The following is a 24642-nucleotide window of genomic DNA, read 5'->3' as shown; positions in this document are numbered from 1 at the left end:
TAGGGCCACATACCTTGCTTGTTGTGACCTTAGGCAAGTTACACGAGCCACCTGACCCTGGCTTAGTTTCTTTATCTGCTAACAGGCGACATAGCACTTGGCCTGTGTACAATACAGGCTGTTGCGACGATCACATGTGAAACTGCTCTGAAAAGGATCAAGTGCTTATATTAAAAATCAGGTGGCAGTGACATAACATAACAGCTGCCCTTCCTTAATCTATCTCTACATGATGCAAAGATAAGGTTAGGCCAACAACTTAACACACTGCTTATTTCTTATAGGACGGATTCAGGGTTGCCATAATGCTATGCTTCGCTAACCCTATAGAAAATATAGAGTAAAAAGCCTCACTCGTTAGGCATAATTAGAGTGAACAGTGCATATTTCTAAAAGGAATTTGGGTACAAAGCAGTTTACCTTAGAAACAATTGTGCAAGTTCCTTTGAAGTCAGTGAGAACCTTAGAGAAACACAGCTCTCAGGGCAGCTAGAGTTAATGTGCCCAATGACCCTACCTGTTAATGGCAGCAGAGCATTTTCACATCTCGGTGTCTCTAAGGAGAATCTGTTCACTTAAAATGCACTTTCTAGGAAGCATTTTAATGAGTCTTGGGATGAGCAGCTGAATACCAACAGCCAAAACACATTTACACATATTTTTCATATATCTGCTGGCTTCAATGTATAAAGGAGAACACAACTTAAAAACCCAACAAGCTTCACATTCTGTCATCAGCTGTCGGTTTTCTTTCTTTTCCCTGGAACATGGTTCTCTGTGGAGGCATAGTGACTGGCACAGGACAGCAGGAGACCACCAAAGTGCTGGTAAGATTCTCTTTCTGCATCTAGGCACTAGTTATGCTAATGTGTTCAATTTGTGAAAATTCATCGAGCTGCATGTTTACGATGAGTGAACTTGTCTTTAGTGCATTATATTATAATAAAAAGTTTATCCAAGAAAACCCAAAAAACAACAAATTTGGACTAGATCATATCCCTGTGGACTGAAAACGGATGAAGGATAATTGGCCCAACAGGAACTTGGGGTACTTGTGGTTGTGCGAGAGGTCAGAGAGGGCTCAAGTCAGACAAGGAAAGAGCAGTGCAAGCCAGAGACTGCAGCATTGTGAGGCCTAGAGGAGCAAGGGACAAGTGTAAGCCCTGAGCCGAGCAGCCAGATCCTCCAGGACGGAAGATCCACACTTACTTGTCAATGCTGGATTTTGTGTCAGCAATCTTGTTCAGGCTGGATATCTTGAATCCATATGCATTGCCTCTTTGGCCTTTATTCATGTAATTCCCAAAGGCCAAAACCACCTCTAGCAACTGCTTCAGGGCACCACTCCTGAACACCTCTTCTGAGCCAGAACGAATCGCTTCAAAACACACAAAAACACTACTATTACAATCCAGACTTTCCAGTGATATCCATCCTAAACCTGCACACCTAACAGTGGATACTGAAGATGTAAGATTGGGTTGCTAGGCTACCAGGGAGCGCTTTCAAAACATTTCAACCAGAGGCAAAGAACTCAGGGACATGGAGAGCCAGACAGCCGCACAATGCCACTCTTTGCCAGTCCTTTTCTCGCCTGACTCATCAACTACAAGCAGTTAGGAACACACAGAACAGCAACTGCATTTCCCACATTCCTTTGCAAACACTTTCCTGCCTGGTATGAGTCAGATCAACAGGATTACTGATCACTTCCATTGATAGAAAAACTGCGTTACATGTTATAGCTTGCAGGTATCACCAGGGATCAGAGCTCGAGCAGGCTCCTAAGTCCCAGCTCACGTTCTGTGGCTGTGCTCTTTAGTTGCCTTGCCCATATTTCAAACATCTAAAAATCTAACAGCCTCAAAATCAAACCATATAAGAGCCTCGGCTCTTCCCTTAGAAAAATCTAGTAAGACCCCATTGCAAGAAAGCTAATTATAGGCTTAATGCCAGCAGTGATCAAATAAATTCCTCACCAACATCCAGGATGTCCAAAGCCCGAGCCTGCAAAGGAGCCCAGGCGGCGTGCTGGGAGCTCCAGAACCCAGGCTGGGCCAGCGAGCCAAGCATGGACCTTAAGTAATGACCCATCAGAATTCCAGAAGATTGTGAACAAGAAAATCACCAAAGCGATCCTGTTCACCATATGCACCTGGATCGCACGTGTAAAGGGGCACTTAAGACAAACGTCATTTCCAGCCTGGGTGGCCTGACTTTACCTTCTACCTTCGGTTTCACTTCTGCCACACGCTCTGCAAACTTCTTTTTGAAGTACAGCGACTGCAGTCTTTGCTGATAATGGTTAATTCTGTAAGAGCAAGCATGGATTAACGAACATTTACTTAATACATCTGTGTCCACTCAATGGAAAAGGAGGTGGAGGTACCCTAGAGTACCCCCCAAACACACAGACACACACACGTGCACAGTTCCTCTCCTGGACAGGAGCACAGGGCGCGAGGCCATCTTCTCCTGGAGAGCCCCTTTCTCTCTGACCTACAGTGGGTATTGTGGCAATTGCAGCAGGGTCCTTAGCCCCAATCAGACTAGGCAACTGCTAAAAGAAAGTGAGAGCTGGCTGCCGTCGAGGAAAGCAAGTCCCTTCCCTTCCTCAGAGTCCCAGTAGCCCTTGTGAGCAGAGAAGAGAGAAAAAGGAATGAAAGGGTGAAGACTGTCCGTTCTGCTGCCAGCAAAGGCTGTTACCCGCACTTTGCCCACGCTGCTTCATGGCCCACAACGTTTGCATTTGGCAAAACTGTAGAGTAACCTGTCTACAGCATTGTCTCCTCATCCATACCCACACCTTCCCCTCTCTTCACAGTTAGCCCTGCATCTGCTCCCCTCAGGGCTGGCATGCTCTGCCTTCCAAGATAGCGCTAGCACTAGAGACAACAGCAATGAACGCTGGCCTCTGATTACCTCCAAGGTAAGCTCTCTGTGCTGCTGAGGGGGCGAGGGTGAGCACTTTTGCTCAGGCCTCTGAAATCACTGCTTAACCTGCTCCATAGTGGAAACTTCAGTCCAGTAGGACCAGGGATCAGCCCAGCCCTTCCTCCAAATTTCAAAACAATCCTTTGTCTTACAGTAGTGTACAAAATGATGAGTTAAGATGGAACAACAACACAAATAACTCTGGATATGGCTGAAATGTAGAGCGAGAGGCATGTCCCCCTTAGCTACGTTTGTCAGACTTTGGCACTCAGGGGAAGAGTTCTGCCCTGCAGCTGATGGCGAGTTTCAGGACCACTGGTCCTTGTCTAACACAGAATCAATTCGCTAGGCCTGGGATGGCAAACAGACTCAGCTCGCATGCCAAACTCAATTACAAAGCAGTGGCTGCCTCAGGCCTTTCTGGAGAAAGGTTGAGAAAGCTTGCCAAGGCTCCGTGGGAAGAGTGCCACGATCGATTAGTGATGTCTGCATGTGTCACGACTTGACATCCAGACCCTGGCTGTTCAGTCAGTGGGCTCCAGGTTGACATTGCCAAGTCTGCCCATTTTTTTTTCTGTTTTACAACCACCTTGATATGCTGAGGTACAAGAGTGAGGTACAATCTCAAGAAATCAAAGTGGTGAGGAGAACAACACTGACTGGAACCAGGAAAACTTATGACTTGACTAGGTCAAAGCACATGAGTCCATGAGGCCCAGAAATAACTGTGAAGCAACCCTGACCCTGACCCTGCCTCTGACCCTGGCCCTGACCCTGACCCTGGCTCCCAGGAGCGAGAGCTCACATAAACAAAACAATCCAATTCCTCACAGCTCAGCCTTGAGAAGGTTCTGGAATTCAAAAGGCTTCAAGTTAAACCAGGTTAACTGTCCCCAACAATTCAACATGGATCAAAAGTTTAACTTCCTTAGAAAGATGGGGGCATCTTTACTTTTGAAGCATTTTCAAACTCACCGGCTCATCTCAAAAAGGAACCTATCAGCCTTGGCCATCCGATCCAGTTCATGCTTATGTTCCTCCAACAGGTCAATGTCACTCTTTTCAGGAACAAATTTCAAGAGCTAAAAAGTACACACAAATATTCAAACTGAGGTTTATAATCTAAATTCTTGTAGCAATTTTTCACCCTTTCAGTTAATCTGTCCCAAGATGAAATTTTAACTTTTTGTTAATTTGTAAACTCTGCTCACAGGTGATTCTTAAGATACAATAGAAATGAATAAATCTTTCCATTTTTACTTGAAAGTAGTTAAATTGGTATAAGATTCCTTCCTGGCACCTTTCTGCTCTATTCTGCCTCTCAAGTCAGAACTGTGGAAGGAAGCTCTCTTCCAGGACCCACTTTGCACAGACTGTTAGAGGGAGCCTGGAGATGTCAACCCTCTCATGAGAAGAGGATACAACTGAGTCAAGAGAGATTAAGCCTCTCACCCAGGATTACAAAGCAAGTGCATGTAATCATCAGAAATGGAACCTAGTCTCTTGACTCTCAGCTCTATGCTTTTTCCTATGACTTCATGCTTGAGTGAGTAATTCTATGTACATTTTCCATTCATTTGCTGATTTCTTTGGCTTATCTAATTCCATCTCAGTTTTTGCTCCATGTAGAGTTGGATGAAAGGAACACAGTGGGACTTGAAGTTTTTGATTCCATATTTTATTTTGGAAGAAGAAATGAGCATGGAATGTGGAAGAAATGGCAACAATATTTAAAGTCGAAAAAGCACTTCTGTGTATTTCTGATTTTCTTTAAAGGCACAAACATCAGCAAGTGTATGCACAGGCCTGTGCTTGTGTGTTATTTTGCCCATCAAGTACCCTTGGATATATATATTTTTAATTACACTGACCCTCTGTACCCTGAGATCCTCCCCATAATTTGATGCTGGCATTGGGTGGTCCATTTAGTAGCTTTTCAAATATTTGTAGGATTTAACTAAGGGCCCTCAGCAAAGGCAGTCAGTCTAGGAGCCACCAGCAGAGACAGAGAATTGGAATTACAGGGAAGGAGGTGAATGGTGTGAGGTTGGAAATACATTCCAGGCAGAGCGCATATCACGTGCTGTGGTCTGGAACGGGCAGTGCAGCATTTATGCAGGTGGAAGAGTGGCTGTAACAGCAGGGGGGAGAGCAGTAGGGGGCAAGGCCTGGGAGTAGCAAGGGCCTTATGAGAAGTTCATTCTTTATTTGGAGGGCACAGGATGTAACTTAAAAATCTTAAGTAGGGGAATAAGTTTGCATTTTAAAAAGATCACTGTGCTTGCAGAATGGAGAAAGAATTAGAAGGGATCAAAAGTATTAGGGGTTGTGCTTAGATAGTTGGCGCAGTAATCCAGGTGAGAGAGGATGGTGGCCTAGTCTGGGCAGTCTGGAGTTATTCTAGATTTATCCTAGATTCTAGAGTTATTCAGGGGGTTTTAATAGAACCAGCCTGCTCTATTGATGGATGGAGGGATTGTGGTAGATGAGAGTCAAAAGGATGAGGTCCGGGCTTCTGGCTTAGGCAACAAAGATACACAGAGTGTAACAAAGAACCCACAAAGAGAAGATGGGAGGAGGGCGGGTGGAGAGAAGGTGAGTTTAGTGTTTGAAATCCTGACAAGAAAACCAAGTGGTGATTTCTAGGAGGCAGGTGGACAAATGGGTCTGGAATTCTAAAGAGTTCTGTTTGGAAGACAAAGCAGTGGTGTTTGTTGTAACAGGTAGGGTACTGAATGCAGTGATGATGGGAGTGAGGTAACCAAGGGAACCATCAAGAAAAAAAAAGCAGGGCTGGAGAGAAGCCAGCATTGAAGGGATGAGGACAAGAAGAGGAACCTTCAGAGGAGACAAGAGAGAGGCAAATGTGGTATCACAGGGCCAAAGGAAGAAGGCATATCATCATGGAACAAGTGGCCATCAGTGTCACACCCCACCCAGAAATCAAGGAAGATAAGGACTGCAAAGTGTCCCCTGGCTTTGGCAACAAGGAAGGTGTGTGACCTTAGCGAGAAGAGCTTTAGGGAGGTGAGGAAGACAGACTGCAGTGAGTTGAAGAAGAGCGAATAGGAGGCGAGTGTGGACAAGCTTTCACGAACTGGCTGCATGAAAAAAGACAGAGGACAGCAGCTGGATGGGGATTCGCAGTCTTGAGGGGGGTGTGTGGGGACAGCTGGGACTTGGGCAAGATACACGTGGAGAGGGAGAGCTGGAAGACCTGGAGGGGAGGAGCAGAGTCCTTGGATCCGGCTGGGTCCCAGAGCAGAAGGAAGGGATGGGCCAGAGCGGAGCCAGGGGCAGCCCTCTTTTCTAATGCGAGGAGAGGGGAGAAAGATGGAGAGATGCCAGGGAGTTCACAGGTCTGGTGGCCTGATAGCTTCTATGCATTTATGTTCCATGTCCAAATGGTGACACTAGACATGACAAGTGTCTTCTCGCTGTTCCTCAGTGCAGGGGTCGGGGGGGGGTGGGGGGCGCATGGGTAGAAGGACAAGGAGAAGCGAGGAGGAGGGAGAGGAAAAGGCTCGTTTTTCCACCTTGGTTTGGATTTTTACCTACTGGGCAAGGAAATTCAGTCCTCATCTCGGGGATTGCCACTCCCACTAGCTGTGCTGAGCCCACAGGCCCCTGCTCAGGATAACACAACCAGTCTCTCTCTTCTGTCACTTACAAGAGCACAGTAAGAGTCACATGCTAACGGTTCAGTCCTTCTCAAAGCAGGGCTGAGTAACGGGCTGTGTATGGATACTCTGGGGAGGAATGTGGAGTTAGACAAATGCCTGGGAATAAGAGAAAGGTATGCATTCCAAGAAAGAGGCAAGTATTGATCTCATCTGAGACCTGAGCTCAGCAGCTAAAAGCAGCAGGAGAGGAGGGAACAAACGTGGCTCAAATGCATATCACAAATAGTGAAGAGATGCTGGCTCCAGCGCTAGTCTGGGGCAAGTGCTATATGAAGGACAAGGAAGCAGAGGAAAATGGGCGAAGATGGAGGAAGAGAATGAGCACGGGAGATGGGCAGAGAGCGAGGCACACAGAATTATCTGGAGATGCTTGGCCAGATTCTGCTTCAGTAGACCGATTTTCTTACTTGTATTTATTTGAAGTACATTCTATTTGTACTGCAAGCCCTTTTGGCAAGATTCTGAAATCCCTTCCCCTCAAGGAGGAATTTTGCTGGATGCAATTTCACAGTAAACAGATCTTGTGGAATTTTAAACATACAACCTTGTCGATAGAAGCTGAAGGCCTAAGGACTAGAGCAGCTTTTTGCGTGCTTCTTCACTGTGCGTGGGCAACTTCTGACGCAGGCGACTAGAGTGCAGGGTCGCCTGGGGGCCAGGAGGGGCAGAGGGGGCCTGGGCTGCCGGCTCTCGGGACAGGGGCTCTGTTTTGACTGATGTTCAGAGAGGGAGGAAAGAGTGTGCAGAGGAGCTGTAAAACGCTCTAAAAAATGAATTTTAGGAATTACTTTTAAACTATTCATACACAGAGCATCCTAACAGACTTGGAAACATAGTCATTAACAATTTTGATAACTAAAGCTCCCCTTAAAAGGAGAGCATGAAAAGTGTTTCCACTGCTAAGTGTAAGGACCACTGCCCATGCAGAGGCTTTGGGGAGGGGCAAGTCCACACCAGGGCAAGGCAAGGGGCAGTGGTGACACTGCACACATCGCTCCCCCCTGCTTTGTGTCTGAGGCCTCTTGGGACATCAGTGAGAACCATGGAAAATGCACCTGCAGACAAACAGGCCCTCTACCCTGAGCCAACTCACCACCCAGGATCACAGTTAGTGGCACAAAATGTCCTTTTCCTCTGCTCTTGGGAGCTGAGCATGCCTACAGACAAGACCTCAAGTTCAGCCCAGAATCATGATTGCTTGTGTCCACAGTTGACCTTAGGTGGACCTGGCTCTAACAAACATGGAACTCTTGACCAAAATCTCTCAAAATATGATTCCATCCCAAGGACAATGAGACGAACAGACAGAACAGTCCTAAAGCTTTTCGAAACGATCTGCGTGAAGCATAGACAGATACGGCCCAGACAAAGGGAGAAGATAATCCCTGGCCTGGAATACCTGCTGGTTCAACAACTCTGTCATTTGGGGACAACTCAATGATTCTGCTGAACCACACAGAACACGGTTGGAGCGGCTACACCGAGCATGTCACAGAAACACCGCGTGAAGACAGGCTGGTGCACCACGTTCGACTTGCTGCCTGGCCATGGGAAATACAAATTATCTCCAAATACCACGGACAAGGCTGTGTGCTGACTGTGTGTAAACCTATTGCACACTTGCTAGCCCTGGCATTTGAATTCCCTGCCATTACAGCACAAAAAGAGTGCCACACAAGTAATGGAGACAAGACTCAGCCCCAAGAAATTTCTGCCCCACCTTATGACACGTACGAGTATTCCGAAGTAGATGACAGTGCCAGGGGTTAACAGTGGCTTCTGTGATTGTGGGAATGGTGAGCCAAGATCAAGACACAAATTGTGTTAAGGATCTGGAAATGAATCAGTTTACATAGTCCAGTCCGTAATCTCAGAGCACTAAGAGATTCTCCATATTCCTGTGAAAGACAGATTTTCCACGAAAGCTAGTAGATTTATATGACCTACTAAAGCATAATAACTGCAGCATGAGGGCCAAAATCTGGCATCGTGCATCTCAGGCATTTAAAAAACTTGTCACCTTCCTTCTCATCCATCATTTTGAGGAGGAATGACACGATAACGTCATAAAGTCTCCTAACAGAGCCCCATGGAACCTTGGTTCAATCTCCTCAATTCAGAGGAGAGGAAATCGTCTACCAGCAACAAGCAGGTTTTCTCAATATCCCACGTCCTGCTGAAAGTCAGCTGTCACTCTTCTGGCTCACCTGCTCCAACATGTCCTTGGGCAGATCTTCCTGCTCGTCCATTGTTAGAATTGCTCGTTTGATTTCATCATTGGATAATTTCAACCTGCAGAAAGAATATTTTTGGTTGTTAACAATATTGGCTTGTGTATTAAAATTTTATGCAAGATCATTCCTTTTGCTACTCCAGCTGCTGATTTTCAAGCACTGTTTTTCTCAAAATCTCTCAGTGAAGGCTTATTTCCTGACAATGTTGCACCTAAAAATAGTATTTTGAAACTGCTTTAACATTCTTTCAGGGCTTTGTAATGCTCTGCTGACACAGAGAACAAAGTTATGATGTTCTACTGTTTAGTTTCTTTAAGCAAGGAATTGGAAGATGAGAAATACGGACAACACCCATACACAACTGCTTTATCTTACACTACCCATGAACGGCAGGTGAAAGGAGAACTAAATTCTTAGTTTGATTACATGTCAGGAGTGTTTAAAGTTTGCTGTCATACTAAAAATGGATTTTAAGGTTAGAATCTATGTTACTGTTAAAAAATTAAATAGTTAATATAAAAAATAAAATGTATGAGTACTTCACAGTTAAGGAGTTTTCACATACGCTATTTCATTTGAGCTTCAAAATAATTATGATGGTCTTTTTTAAAAGAGGCAGAAACTGAAGCTCAGAATGCCCAAGTGATTTGCCCAAGGTCAAACAGAGAAAGTGGCAGCACTGAACACAAACCCAAGACTCTTGATTGCTAATCCCAAATTCTTTTTATAAATATTGTTTATCTAGTTAATATCTCATAGATAAGGACTTAAGCAAAAACACAAATCTATTTTCTGTCTACCATAAATTCATATGATTTACTAATTTAATCAAGGATTTATGTCTTGATTATGTCACGAAAACAAAGTGTTGACTATAAAAAGAGTCATGAAATTAAAACATACTTACAAAAATGTGTTTTTGTTAGGTACAACCAATAGTCTTAACCAGGGCAAAACATCTTAATCAGATTATTAGCTGTGATAATGGAGTCATTCTTCTGTTCTATTTGCACTCATTAGACCTCGACTTATCTAAAAAATCTTACTTCCTTAAAAGCTACCACTAGCTTATAACACTATTTATATGAACACACTAATACCATTTGATCTGTTCTTCTAGTCTATGATCTTAAAGAAGAACCACCTTTAGGGCTGGACAAAAAGGCATAAACACACACGCAGAGCAAGACGTGCAGCCTTCACACGTAGTGTCTGAAGGAAGGGGCTTTGGCATTAGAAAGGCTGGACCCCAGCCCTGACTCTGGCACTTTCTTGCCGGTGTAAACTTGGAAAAACTCTTTAAGCCTCAGTTTTGTCATCTATAAAACAGGAATAGTAACAACTACATCAAAAAAAGGCAAGCGTGTGTGTGTGTGAATAAGTGAAATAGGGCAGGTGAAGTGCTTAGCACAGTGCCTGGCCCCAGAAAGGGCTCAGTAAACTGTATGTATATTCTGCAAGACAGACTTTTCTACAGCAGAACAGAAAACAGCAGTGCTTATATAACTTGAATCTTCACATGCAGCTCTTTCATCATTAAACGGTGCTTAGTAGGGTTATTGTGAACACTTCACAAAGTACCTTGTACCCACCATTTCACCTGAGTTTCTCCTTTTTTTATACAACACCCATTAGGCTGGGTGTATTAAAAAAGAATTAGAAAACGGGGTCCTTATTTTAAAGGTGGTGATGTTTTGGAGAATCAAATGATAAGCTGCAACACTCAAGACACAAGGGTAGGTAAAGCATACTCAGTCACCTGTGCTGTCACAGGGAAGTGGGGCTGATGCGTGCAGGTGTGGACATAAGGCCATGTAAGGAGAAAAGAACTGGGGTGGAGCTGGATGAGACACATGGCACTCTGGACACCTCTGGCTTGTCCGATTCTCTAGATTTTGACAGGATCTTGTTAACATCATCCATCCTGCCATTGAAACTGAGTACTGTTTCATGTGCCAATAAGTAGGGAAGGGAAGGAACAAATTTGGGAATCCTAGTGAACTAATAGCATTCTTTTTTATTTCGTGGTTTCAAATCTAAATATAATATCTAGGCAAAATGCCAAATTGTCCACGTTCTAAAACAAGACCCATTCCATCACCTAGTCTGAGTTGCGGGGCCATCAGAACTGCCAGGCTCTGGACAGCAACCCTGGACCTGGGCAGACTTCTCCAGATTGTTTTGGTCATTCTTGGGACAATCATTGCTTCATCAACATGTTCACAAGAACATCATGATGGAAATCCCCAAATTTAACTGGAACAATTTAGCCAAGTTGGCATGGGTAAAACATCTGAGAGGGGAAAGCCTGTATCAAGATCTCCCTGTGCGGGGCCCTGGGTAGCCCGAGATTCCCGACACAAACGGCTCTCGAGTCAGTTAGGGGCAAAGGCCACACGGCGGCCATGCAAGGCCAGGGAAGAGGAACATCAGGGAGGGCTGAGACTGCCGCTAATGAGAACCAACTGGCTGTGGAAACATCTACAGTCATCAGGAGAAAAGCTCTGCTTATAAGAAAAAAATAAATTATTTCTGTGTCCTTTCACACCGAGCTGAAGAAACCACTTTATGGTGTAGACCTGCTGCGTCCTTCTGTTTTGCATTTAAAAGAAAAGGAGTTGAAAATCAGAGTGAGTACAATACTTGAAGTATCAGATTTGCATTTCATCAGCTGCCCATATGGAGCACAGAACTTCTTGCTTTTGAAATTGTATATATTTATGCTCTTCAACCCCCAGAGGCTGTCTGGACTAAACATTAGCTCTAATTCGTAACAATTTTGGTTTCTCTTAATGTGGCCCACAAAGAGACTTGAGACTTTAATGGATGGTACTCAAGAAAATCTACCTGTCAACATACTGCCTTGCACGTGGCTATTGGAGCAGACAAAGACACCGCACCTTTGGGGACAGAGGAGAAGGGCAGGCTGCGCTCCAGGACGCTTCCATAGGTTGCCGAGCTCTTAGTATCATCTGTCATCCACAAAATGAGTTGCTAATCTCTGTAATTTAAGGACCCTCCCAATTCTAACCTTTTAATTGCTTTTAAAGCTTGGCAGTGTTTTGGTGTGCTGGAGGGTGACAACTTTTGAGACATCCACTTCAACTCTCTTTACAAGGCAGGAAACAAACGGGCCATTTTAAAACAGTATTTAACTCTACCTTGCTCTACTCAAGTATGTCAAAAATTTGCCAAGAGAATTCGAACATCCAGGCGTAATTAAAATAAGTTAAGGATGAATGGCTACATCAGCCTTAGCTCTGCCTCAGTGGATTTAAGCCAAATCCCCTACTTTAAAGTAGCTTTTTGTGGGTTACTATACCCTGGCTACCATGTTAAGGGAGCATCTGGAAAAAAAGTATGGCAGAACACTTCATAAAAGTGGATTTTACGTGGGTTCATTTTGCAATATAAACCAGCTTCCAAGTTTTTCTGTCTTATCTTTTTTTTTTTTCGGAAAGGAGAGGTCTGTTTTAGGAAATAAAGCACAGTAAATTTCAAATTGCCACATGTCACATATACACATGCCGTAGAAAAGTTATTGCTTGCTCTGCCTAGGGCCTGAGGCATGGATTTCCCATTCTGAGGTACATTGTGTCCGTTCCCCTCTCGTCTCCAGTCTGCGAAAGGCAGGGTCCCCTGTGGCCTGGAGTTTCTGATTCAAACACATACCTTCCAGGCAGTCTCCTTCCAGGGGCTGTGAGTGACCCTGGCCCCTCACCCTGTGAGCCCCATGCAATGAACCTGCACTTCTTCCTCTGCTTGGCCCCTGGGATGGGACAGGCTTTCCTTCTGACCACCTCCTCAGCTCCAGGCGGGCCCGTGGCAGGTGCCCTTGACCAAATGGTCCACTAACTTTTTCAGTGTGGGGTAAGGAAGAGCCTGAAAGGATAAGCGATCACTGCAGACACATGCAGTCATTGAAATATAGCCCACAGCACATGCCGCAGGCTTTTCCTGTGCTGCAATCTGGTGTAATGACTGCAATGCTAGGAACTAGAGAGGGGCGCCAGCCTTGGGGGTGAAATAAGCAGAAAGGAAGAAAGATAAAAGTGTGGAAAGAGAGGAAATCTTGACATCAGCTTGGAAACATTCCTGTTCATTGTCCCCATGCATAAAATCAGTCTCCCGAGTCCTGCTGAGGGCTTCCTCACCTCTCTTGAGTCTGCCCCTCATGAGGTCTCACCTGGACAGCGGAAAGAGCCTCCTATCTGGTGGCTGCCCTTGCCTCCAGCTCTCAATGACTTCCAACCTATCCTGCTAATCCTGGAGAGATCAAACCTGCACCTTATTAAAACAAAGCTCCCAAACAATCTGCACCAACTCCTGATCCCATGAGTATATACACAGGCCACTAGCTAAGTAGCCACCACATGCAGGCAACCTGCCAGGGGCTTCCATGCACTTGGTCTAATTCTCCCAGGCCCACTGCAAGGCTACCACTTCATCACCTCCATTTCAGACGAGAAAGGCACGGCTGCCCCTGGGCTGCCCCTGCTCTCACAAAGGCTGCAGGCATGGGTCTCAGGCTCTCCTGCCTGGTCTCACGCCATCCAATCGGCAACCGCTGTAATGCAGGGCTTTCTTCACTAGCTGTGCTTACGGCCCTCTGGGGCCTGCACTCCGGCGGCTCGCCTCCTAGGCACTGCCTCCCACCCTCCTGCCCACGTGACTGTTAGCGCCCTTCGAGACCCTCTGTCTCTGGTAAGCCCTGCCAGTGCCCACCTCACTCAGCTGAGCTCCCGTCTCCTTCCAGTCAGACCAGTCTAAGCCCTGAACTGTTCACAAGTCATTTCGCCTGTGTCATGTTTCTCCTCCAATTAGCCATGAGCTTCCAATGGCAGCAGTGCTGTCTTAAGTCTTGGTACAGCCTATGACACCTGGCAGAGTGTCAGGCAAATAAATGCTCCAAAGTGAGAACTCTCTAAGAAAAGAGTATCAAACACACTTTCACATCTCCCGTCCCTCCTTTAAGCTCTGGCTCCTTCTGTCTGTAGTAACGCAGTGCCAACCAAAAGGGGAGAATGAAAGTGAGGTAAACCTCTGACTGATTAAACAACTAAATGAAAAACAAATTAAAATTAAGTCTACTTCATTTCTTTTACCTTATCACAGCACATGTAACAGGTCAGCCCTGTGCTCTCCTGATGAGAGAATGAAACTATTGATCATGGGGCAGAAAAGCATGTGCGACTAAAGCCTCTGTGGGAGAGAAGGTTCTCGCACCTGATCAATAAGGCTCAATTACCATAAGCTCAACTGGGACTCACTTTGTTATGCACAATACACTTTTTAATTATGCTCATCATAATAACACATATTTATTAAATTGGATTTTAATAGACAATCAACAGCTACGAAGCAAGTCCCTAAAATTGTCTTCTAGAGAGAGCTGAGACACATTCAGGTTCTAAGTCATCTTAGGCTCTGACGCTTTTGCAGTAACAAGGGAATTACATACCACAAATATAAAATAATTCTTTCAACAATGGGATGATAAATTTGCCAGAAAGAGTTGTAACCTTATCTATAACTAATCTAATTACCCTGGTTGGCACCTGGTACCGAGAGTAATCCGTCTATGAGGAACTGGGACACAGTTTCTACTCCTACGAGCACTGAAATACTACCGAAATTCAGAGTGATAGCTCCTATTGTCAAGTTAAAGTGTTCATCTACACTGTGAAAGCACAAAATATAGGGAGAAATTCTAGGATTAAAAGGGAACTTTCCTCAAATTTTCAATTAATTTTGCTATTAAGTAAATGTTATTTGTAAAAAGAAATTGTAACAACACAAATTGTACACACCACAGAAGAAAAATTAGTAGGCCTTCAAATTACTTTTGATGGTGTCTCTCTGGGCATGTGTTCAGGGAGAAAAGTGCGGTAACTAAAGGGCCTGGGCATTTACACAGCTTCCAGCTGCACACAGAAATGACATGCTAACAAGATGGCTCATGTTACCTGACTAGTTATGTTAAAATTCAGTGATCTCACTCAGCTTCAATTTCTCTTTCACTAAAAGCACCATTTGCTCCCTAAAGTAACATCTACCTGGCTAACAATCAAGCTTCCTGCAGAAAACCAGACAGTGGCTCTTTGTGTTAAAAGAAACTCACTCTAAGACCATCTAAAAAATAAGGACAACTACTTTCCCTCTTTATTCTCCCTGAAAGAGAAGACACCTTACACCAGCCTCAATGCATATACAACATTCTTTCCAGAATGTAACCAACGTGACATACATAATGCCCCAAAGTTCAGGATTCTTTTCATCTTCATTCACCTCCTAAGCATTCAGTATCTGCCTAATGTGAAAGTCCCTTTCAGAGAAAAGAAAGCAGATCTAGAAAAGCTACTTAAAATGCCCAGGATGACCTAACACATTGCTTGAAGCTACAATCAGATTCCAGGCTCCCAATTTCCTTTCTTCTTTTCAAGTGCCAAGGCCGTGATGGTTCACTAATTATGAGAAAGATTGCTGAACAGGGGCTGAACTGGATAAATTAGCATTTCACTGAGGTTTGAGATTTACGTATCTCTTTAGTTGAATAAAAGTGTTCAAAAAAAGCATGAAATCATATAACCTTGAAGTACAAAAAAGATGACTTTAAAAGCAAAATAATACAAAGCTTCATGGTGGGTGCCGATTCTATGACCCTGTTCCTCAATGGCCAAAATACCTCTACAGCCAAGAAGTACAAGTAAAATGCATTTTACAGGCTCTCTGGGAAATACAAACAAACAAACAAACATTGATTTGGGATGTTCTGCTGTTTACATTTAGGAGTCTGTGGAAATTCTAAGAAAGTAGACATCCGGCTCTGATACATTCACCTAGGGAAAGTGAGCACCAAGGTTCTCCTCACCTTAAACAGAAGAGGGTCTAATGAACTGGCCCTCAGCAGAGCCCAGTGAAAAGAACAAGTAGAAACATGAGGTTTGCAGCCAGATGGTGGAAAGGTTGGTCCTACCAGAAATGTTTATTCAGTATCAACAGTACCTCGATAGAAGGATGTTGCAGTTCTGAGCTCTCCGACCATCAATCACCGAAAGCTCTTTGACCTTCAGTTTGGAACTCAGTGTGTCATCAATGGCATCTGCTTCTTTCTATAAAGAGCATGAAAGAAATCCATCAAAGTCAAATAGGGACATTCCATCTTCAGACACACACTTTATGTTTTCTGTTTACACACACACACACACACACACACACACAGAGACAAAGCTGAGATGGTGAGGAGGGGAGCGTAGGGAGGTGGTGGAACTGAAACAAAGGCTAAAATCTAGTTGATAAAGGGAAATAAGAAAATCTGGCCACCCACATTTGAAAATACATTGTTTGGAAGAACAAAGCGCTTCTAAGTTGAAGATGCTAAGCCCGCATAAATTATCAGCGAGTGGAGCCCTCCCTTTGTCCCCCAAATCCCTATGGCTTGCAGACAGAAGAACTGTCACTATGAATCAAGCTCAGCTGAGGCTTGCCATCGCTGGTCCAGCCATTTGCAGGGCCCATTCAACCCAGAACCATTTGCATCCTGGGCACTCAAAAAGCTAAACAATAAAACTTCCCAAACTTCTTCATGTACCACAGGAAGCTCCCTAGCCCAGATGGTACCTTTCGTTACCCTGGAGCCTGATGGACAACGTGGAGGGGGCGGTTCAAGGCATTAGTTCAATTACTTAAATTAACAATAAAAGACTACTTGTGTACTCTGCTGCCAGACAGAAAGCTGTGAGCAATAATGGCCAGTCATAATGGTGGGAGAGGCATACAACAATTATATGTAAAATCAAGGTAAAAACATAGACTAACTTGGTAAATACCAAGTTTGATTTTATTAGAGGTCATGATTAATTTAAACAATAGATGATGGCACTTTAAAAATGTAAGGAAACCAAAGAGCTCTGGAACTGTATTAACGGTTTAAGAAACAAAGATGACATGGAGTTTATAATAAGAGGCACCATGTAACCAAACTTCAACTGTCTCTTGTCATGTCGCGATTTCAGGCATACCTCTAAATATTCAGTTAAGAGTTAAAACTCAACATGGAATTACCCAGACATTGCATTACACTAACTGAAAAAAACGGGATAACCAGGACATTTTGAACTTATAGTGAGCCAAGGAGTTACACTAAGCAAGGTTTGGGTAGTAGCTCACTTACCTGCTTGGAGTTACTGTTCACAAAGAAATCCTACAGCCATGGCAGAGGCATGGAAAAGGCAAATCAGATACATGCTGTTCAGAAATTACAGCAAAAAACGGGGGAAAGTCAAAGCAGTGAAGGAAATCAGTGACACAGGGTAAGAGATGATTTATGCCCCTAGGAGCAGCAACGAGAGCTGATGGAGATGAGAGTGCCTGGCTGAAGATACAATGAAGAGCCCAGTCCTAAGCATTCAGGGTAGAGAGAGAAGACGGCACATGCTGTACACAATTTCCAATGGTGGCAAGTCAAACTCAGAAAAAAAAGCACTTAAAACACCCCAGAGAGACCCAAGTTAGCAAAGGGACAAGTCCTCTTTGAAAGGTGCACTGGGCTTCATTTACTCAACATGACAATTTTTACTTGAAGCAGGAAAATATCAATCAATTCCATCAACTTGAGGAAACTACTCCCATTGTCACGTACTACCAGCAAAATGTTTTTGGGTGGAAATAATCTCCTGTCTTTTTGTGTCATAGGAAGGATTAAGAAAAGATAAAAGACAAGTTCAACGACATAGGTCAGTAATATTAACCCTCAACGCCCTCCGAGAGTCCAAACAATGCCTGTGGTTGCTATGGTAGGTATGAGGAAGAAGACAGGATGTGTAATTAAGAGACAATAAGTGATTCATGTGGTGTGCAGCCATTGGTGGCCCTGTCCCAAAGAACTCGGGGCTGTTCAAGCACACAAAGTCAACTGCCTCTTCTTGAAATAGTTCATAGGAAAGACTTGCAGTAAAGAAGGGAAAGAGGAAGAAGTAATCGACATGTTATGAGAAAGTTAGAGCTTTCTGTGCATATTTTTGCCATGCTAGCATGAATAAAGCTTCGGTGTGCAAAATACACTTCAGCTTTCGGGCCAACTGCTTGCACAACCAGCATTTGCTCAGCAGATTCCTTAAGGCCTCGTTGGCCCTGGCAGTACTGCCAAGGCCAATTTTACACAGATGAGCTGTTTCACATCATTCTTCTGGTGGGAAACAAAATGCGTCCTTCCCTTGCTCCACCCACACAAGGAGATTGCTTTTCTAGAATGGCATTTAAAAAATAAATTGATAACCACAAGAAACCTTTCTTCTCTCCTGATGTCACAGTTTTCTTTTGTCCCTGTTGTGACGATCAAGTTTTCTACTCTGAAGCTCCTTAGGACTCTTTCTCTGTAAAAGCAGTTTCTCTTTTCAGGGGCAGAAAAAACCACAGTGAAGTGAACTCCATGAGATTATCTTACCCTACCTTTCTCTGTTAAAGAGACAAGTTGCTAGTTGAATTTAGACCCTGCTCTCACGGTCTGGCCTTCAAAGAAGAAACTTCTACGAAGTTCTCCAGCAACTCATTCTCCCTAAGTTCACACTGTCAGGAAATTAAGACTTCTGACCTCTACTGTAGTGGGGTATGGAATCAGGCAACTGTCACTAGCTAGTGGTGTGGCTTGGGGCTCAGTCTCGCTATCTGTAAAATGGGGTTGACAACTGGATTCTTATTGTGAGGAATCAATGCGATAATGCACGTAAAGCATTTTGTACAGTACCTGACACATAATTATGAGCTCAATACTTGGAAACTATCATTCAATTCAATTATCTTTCAAGCTGATGATCAAGCCCATTTTTTCTCCTATTACTCTGCTTTCAGCTGAGTTCAAGAACAGCTGGTCAAGATCTCCCATTTGTAACCAGTGGCAGCAATAAGTTTAACAGTTAGTAGCTAAGTAATGTATCTTATCTTTCAGGAGGTAAGGAGAAGGAATGCGATGGGAGAGTTTGGTTAATTATTAGCCTAAGATTCCCTGCTTTAGGAGTCCTTTAATTATCACATCTTAAATAAAATCACAAGCTTATTAGATGGGGTATGTTAAAAATAATGATTCCTCCAGGCCTATTTCAAATAGGTTAATATTCTTTTTGAAATCTTAAATTATTTACTAATTAGCTTGGGCCAAACATGATAGAATCGTCTATATTTGGCTCCACCTCACAGGATGTCTGATTTTTCCAGACGACTTTTGCTATAGGGTTTAGGGCTTGGGAGATAAATAGGAAGTTGGAACTTGGATTTTCGGGAACCAGTGCTGATAGATTCCTACAGATAGGGTTCCATAATGAAACAATGACTTAACACTTCATGGATAATTATAACCCTTACATGAATGGTTCCTAATCTTTTTGAGGTTGTGATCCCTTTGTAAATCTATAAAAGCTGGGGATCCCTCTCCAGAAAAATGCATACATTAATATTCATATAAAACCCTGCGTTGATTAACTCTTACCGTGGAGTCCAGTTATAGAACCTCTACCTTATACTGCGGTCCTAAGGAAAACCATCACTCACAATTTTCTCTTCTGCCTTCATGTGCCACGGCTAAGGACCAAGATGACTGAAATAAATGTCCCAAATCATAACAATTTTTCAATGTGAAAACTAGATATACAGAATAATGAAAAATATAAAAAGAATAAAAAAGGAAAATTCTTTGACCATTTATGAAAAATGAGAAAATACCAATGACTGTTCCAAATGGGACCCAAGAATGACTTGTATGTTACACATTAGCAGGAGAGGTCAGATTCTGGAGCCTGGGAGAGCAGAGACCCTTTGTTTCTTAGACCAGAGCTGAGAGGCTTGGAAATGTTAGACCATTTGCCCTAAAGAAGAGGTGTCCTCAGGCAAAGAGGAGGGAGGAGGAGCGGAGATAGTGAGCTGTTAATTTATTGCTACAAAGATATGACTCCCTTCAGGTAAATGTAAAGTCCATTTCCTCTGTCCAACTGCATGGATAGGGAGAATGAATTTATAATATCTCAAGACGAAAATTTCCCACAAAAACAGGATGAATGTTGTTTAATTGTATCTGAAATAGTACTACTCTGCAATGCTCTACGTTACATACTAAAATAAGTCTTTTGTGGCTGGCCTGGAAATCATGTATAATATAGTTTCAATGAGAAAAAGAGGTTCTGAGATTCAAGAAATTGACTTTCAAATGAACTTTTGGAATGTGAGCAGGGGAATAAGCGCACGCTATTAAATTCCATTCCATGTGGCACCTAAGCTTACACGATCAGCTCTGCACACCGTTGATAGCCACATGGAAAAAAAAATCCTGAATAGGAATGCTCTTGTTCTTAAAACTGGAGTTAAAGAAAATCCTTGCAAAGCCTGAACTTCATAATGAATAAAACCACGGCTTAACAACAAAGTGAAACTGAGAATTACGCCACTTGTAGCCCTGACTGTGCCACCTATTCGGACAATGAATACACACTAAGCTATAATTTTATTATCTGTGAAATAGGAATAACACCCACCTCACAGAGTTGGAATGAGATTAAAAAATAAGTATAAGAGGGGCTGGCCCCGTGGCTGAGTGGTTAAGTTCGCGCGCTCCGCTGCAGGCGGCCCAGTGTTTCGTTGGTTCGAATCCTGGGCGCAGACATGGCACTGTTATCAAACCACGCTGAGGCAGCATCCCACATGCCACAACTAGAAGGACCCACAACGAAGAATATGCAACTATGTACCGGGGGGCTTTGGGGAGAAAAAGGAAAAAAATAAAATCTTTAAAAATAAATAAATAAATAAATAAATAAATAAATAAAAAATAAGTATAAGAGCTCCTTGAGAACCCAATTTTAGGGTTGATGAGATTGGGAACTGTGTATATCATACCCAGCACAAAAAATATATGGATACTTAATATTGACTATCATCTTTCAGTCTATCTTATAGCTATTTACAGATTTTCCTCATCTTAGCTTTTATACTCTAAGTTGCATTGTAGGCCTGTACCACAGTTTAATATATTTACATCCTGTGAAGTACTTCATATACAAAGCAGACAGTATAAATATCTATTCTGATTTTAATGATACAATAATTCTCAAATCAACGGGGCATATCTTGTATGTACGTATGTAAATACAATTATATAAAATCTTTCCTAAATGTCATTAATCAGTGTTCACCTAAATTATACTAATCTAATACTTGAGATTTTTTCAAACTCTTACTCTGTGTAGCGTTCCTGTTGCATGCATGCAGATAATAGTATTCATGTGTTCCTTTGCCTCTCTGAGAAACTTACTTGGCTAAATAAGCAGCTGAAGTCCAGAGAGTTTGAGCAGGGTTTTATAACCTTGGAAGAAGAGGACATACCATAGAAAAAATAGGTTCCCAGTATTCATTTGGGAGTGGAAAAGAGAGCAGTTCAAGTGTGATGGTAATTATATAGTGCACTGCCAGGGCTAAAATGAAAATGCACAGTCTTTGACATTGCCATTAGTAGTGAGACAAGGTGACATTCAATGACAGGCACTCCATTTCCTTTATTCTCTCCTACATATTCCTACTAGAATATAAGCATCTTTCGATGTTGATAGCATCTCTCTCCCAACATTCAGTAAATTCAATAAAATGGCTCAAATTACCTTCATTTGGGAAACATATTTATGGTTTAAAAATTCTCATCTCAAATTCTTGCACCAAGAGGAGAAACATACTTGAATCTAGCTGAGCAGGTGTGTTGAAATTTTTCTCTAGAAAGTGCTACTGAAAATGTCACAAATGATTCCACTTACCAGTCTACTTAGTGTTAAGTACAACTGAAATGTTCTGGTCTACCCTGATAGGAATGACTACTGATTACTTAAACAGTGATTGGTTGCTAGGAGACAATTACCCAATTGCTACGCTTCCTGCAACCCTGTCTCCCAGAGCTCTTGAGAACTGTCCACATATTTTCCCAGAGCATTTTGGCAGCATCCTTCTGCACCTTGTGCTGAAAGCCAGTTAATTAAGAATCTTGTAAACTTGGATCTTTCAACCACCTGCCTTCATAATAAATACAACCCACATGCTCAGACTTGAACAGCAGCATTTTGAATAACTGTTGTTTTCCTTCTATTAGTTTACTTCTTTAAGTTCCCAAACATTCATCTTAAGCAACCAGAATGGACCAGTATTATTGATGGAAACTGAAGTGAGAATCAATGGGATGTGTACTGAAGTCAGAAGATTATTTGAATCTGCCAGGAAATTTACTAAAATGTACTAAGAGTTCATGTCAAGGCCCAGCAGACATCTTCCTGGGACAGCAGAGAGAGAAAGGCCTGTTGTAGCTAATCATGAATGAGTCTGGTCCGAGCGCCTGTAGTATAAGGGCTCTAAACACATCTTTTGTTTGTCCTTTGAAAGATAAAGTGTTTTGCTTTCTACCCAACAGTGTCCTATCATCTTTTCTTCATTTTTCTTTACTTGGTGTGTATGATATTGCACAAGTTTGCCTTCATAATTATAGCGAGCCCCAGGTGAGGGGTCCTGTTTAGGGTCATGCTGCCATGGCAGGCAATCCCCTGCATTTTTGTACTTTACTAAAATAGCATAAAATGCACTGCAGAGCAGATTTCCTCTAAGAGAAAATATTCCGGCTAAAGGAATACCACTTTTTCTTTTCAATTGCAGATGCATCAGAGGCCAGTTTGAAAATAACAACCCTCAGCTTTTGTTCCCCGAGCCTCAGTCCGTCTTCTCTCTCAGTGCTTGGCAGGTCTGTTCTGAGACACTCTTTCTTGGGAACCAGGCCAAACCTAGGCAGACTAGGAAGTCTGCTGCTTGTCTGAGGATGCTCCACCCTGGGCTGATTCACACGGTAGTTAAGGGCCTCCCAGAAAAGCCCATGGAAAGCCCCTGCGCAGATGCCCAGCATTCATGTGTCCGATTAAGATGCACTCTGCTCTCTTTGTCATTACTCCCTCAGTCTTCCTTAAGAATCTTTCTCCTCAATACTCCACGACTCGGTGTTTCCATTCCCAGGTCTCTAACTGACTGATTGGGACCGCACTCCAGGGCTCACAAAGTGACGCTGACTACTTGGCCACGTCAGCAAGCACCAAATCATGTTCTCACTACTATCATGAAAGCTTTGCTCACTTTTCAGAAGCTCCCCTGGTCCTATTTGATTCACTGCCATCCCCAGACTTGCTTAGACTTTGAAGCCCCACTTCTGAGTTGATGGTATTCATGACACACAGTAAAAACTTCTCTCTAGGTTGTATCTAGCCACCAAATTATAGTCATCTACCAACCCCCATACAATTCTAAAGGTTCAATCTATTTCAAAAACCAGTCTACTTCTGATAATACCATTTGATATATATACACTTACATTTAAAAGTCAGACAAAGGAAGATGGCTTCAGAAACACCATGAGGTGGCAATACAAGTTAGGTAACTCACCAACTAATATTTTCTCCTGGTGACCCATTTTGACTAAGCACAAGTGATAATAAGACACAGAACTTCTACCAATGGAGACAAGGTCTTGGACTCTAATCGGGGTTTGAAGCTCCCTAATAAGGAGCTTATTTACCTTCAGAGTGTTCACACACACACACTGATGGGCACCTAGACACACATGGGGACACACACGCACCATGCTGCTTTGCAGGAACACGCCAGAGGAGACCAAACAGCCTAGAACTAAGAAGTTTATCGTATCGTGGTTACGGCCTCTGGCTCAGGGAAAATGCATGAGGACATGATTTTTTACTTTTCCAGCATCTGGAGGGCACATGCTATTACCTGCTGTCTTTGGTAAGCTGAGAAAGTTCTTTCCAGGTCTTCAAGATCTAGAATTTTGAAGACTTTTGTATCATCAATATCAGTCCATACTGTTCCTTCCAGTTTGTTCTGCAAACATTAAGTTAATAAGTGCCAGGATTTATATTATACACAAAAAGAACATACGTGGTTATTTTTTAAAAAGTGCTGCTATCCCCAATTTTTCAGCCTACCAGATGCTCAAAGTGAGTTGGCTCAAACAACCTGTCATTTATTTCAGAAGCTTTAACACTTAAATATCTCAGCTGGTGAGAATCCCAAGTTCATTCTAGAAAATGAGATCATTTAACAGACAGGGCTATTTCCCTTTGGGGACAAGGCTGTAAGCTGCTAATGCTGTCCATCAGAGGGCATTGGAACAAATGACTTACCTCAGGCAGCTTAGACCAGTTGAAGGATTTCAGGGCATTTGTGGGCTGAGGAATGTTTTTCTTCTTAAGTGCCAGACCGAGAGGAGCGCCAGGAGGTGGCATGACTCCCCCTAAGGGAGGAGGTCCTGGGGGAGGAGGCGGGCCACCCGGAGGGAGGGGTGGGGGTGGAGGAGGAAGTGTTCCACCTGGTAGAGCTGGGGGCGGTGGGGGAGGAAGCAGAGACCCCAGCACAGAGGAAGGAAAGGGCCCCCCTGGGGCTCCAGGGGAGGGTCCGCCAGGGACTGAAGCACAGACAGCCCTCTGAAAAGACAAAACAGGAAAAAGAGGGTCGGTGGAAGACGTAAACTCATCGGATGATTTAGAGAGTCTGAAACTTTCCCTAAAATCTATATTATAGAGAAACCCATGCTTCGGATAACATGGGTTTAAAGGGGCAGCAAGTCAAACGGACTTTTTAGGGCCTTCATGGCCTCTACTGGGTCAGCCCTTTGCATTGGCACTCTAGCGCTTGTTTGCAAAGTGTTCACGTCTCTCACTTCTTGCACCACCGTGCGGTTTGGTTTTCATGAAATTGGTTTTCATTTTAAG

General features: G+C 43.3%; 1 protein-coding gene across 8 annotated transcripts in view; it reads right to left on the bottom strand.

The window, feature by feature from the left end:
* The window catches only part of DAAM1 (dishevelled associated activator of morphogenesis 1), a 161650-nt gene that overhangs the window by 13127 nt on the left and 123881 nt on the right, over positions 1–24642 (bottom strand). For 4 of the 8 annotated variants that reach the window (XM_001497278.7, XM_023627822.2, XM_070249705.1 and 1 more), the window contains 8 exons: positions 24055–24354; positions 23645–23752; positions 17025–17054; positions 15857–15963; positions 8825–8909; positions 3910–4016; positions 2223–2311; positions 1210–1378 (listed from right to left, as the gene is read on the bottom strand). In XM_001497278.7, coding sequence (XP_001497328.1) covers positions 1210–1378; positions 2223–2311; positions 3910–4016; positions 8825–8909; positions 15857–15963; positions 17025–17054; positions 23645–23752; positions 24055–24354 — 995 coding nt within the window. The remainder of the gene's footprint in view (positions 1–1209; positions 1379–2222; positions 2312–3909; positions 4017–8824; positions 8910–15856; positions 15964–17024; positions 17055–23644; positions 23753–24054; positions 24355–24642) is intronic. The other 4 variants (XM_001497257.7, XM_070249707.1, XM_070249708.1 and 1 more) reach the window with 1 other exon arrangement.

The sequence above is a fragment of the Equus caballus genome, chromosome 24 (assembly GCF_041296265.1).
Source record: "Equus caballus isolate H_3958 breed thoroughbred chromosome 24, TB-T2T, whole genome shotgun sequence".
Classification (NCBI taxonomy): domain Eukaryota; kingdom Metazoa; phylum Chordata; class Mammalia; order Perissodactyla; family Equidae; genus Equus; species Equus caballus.
This window is presented reverse-complemented; position numbering and strand designations above follow the sequence as displayed.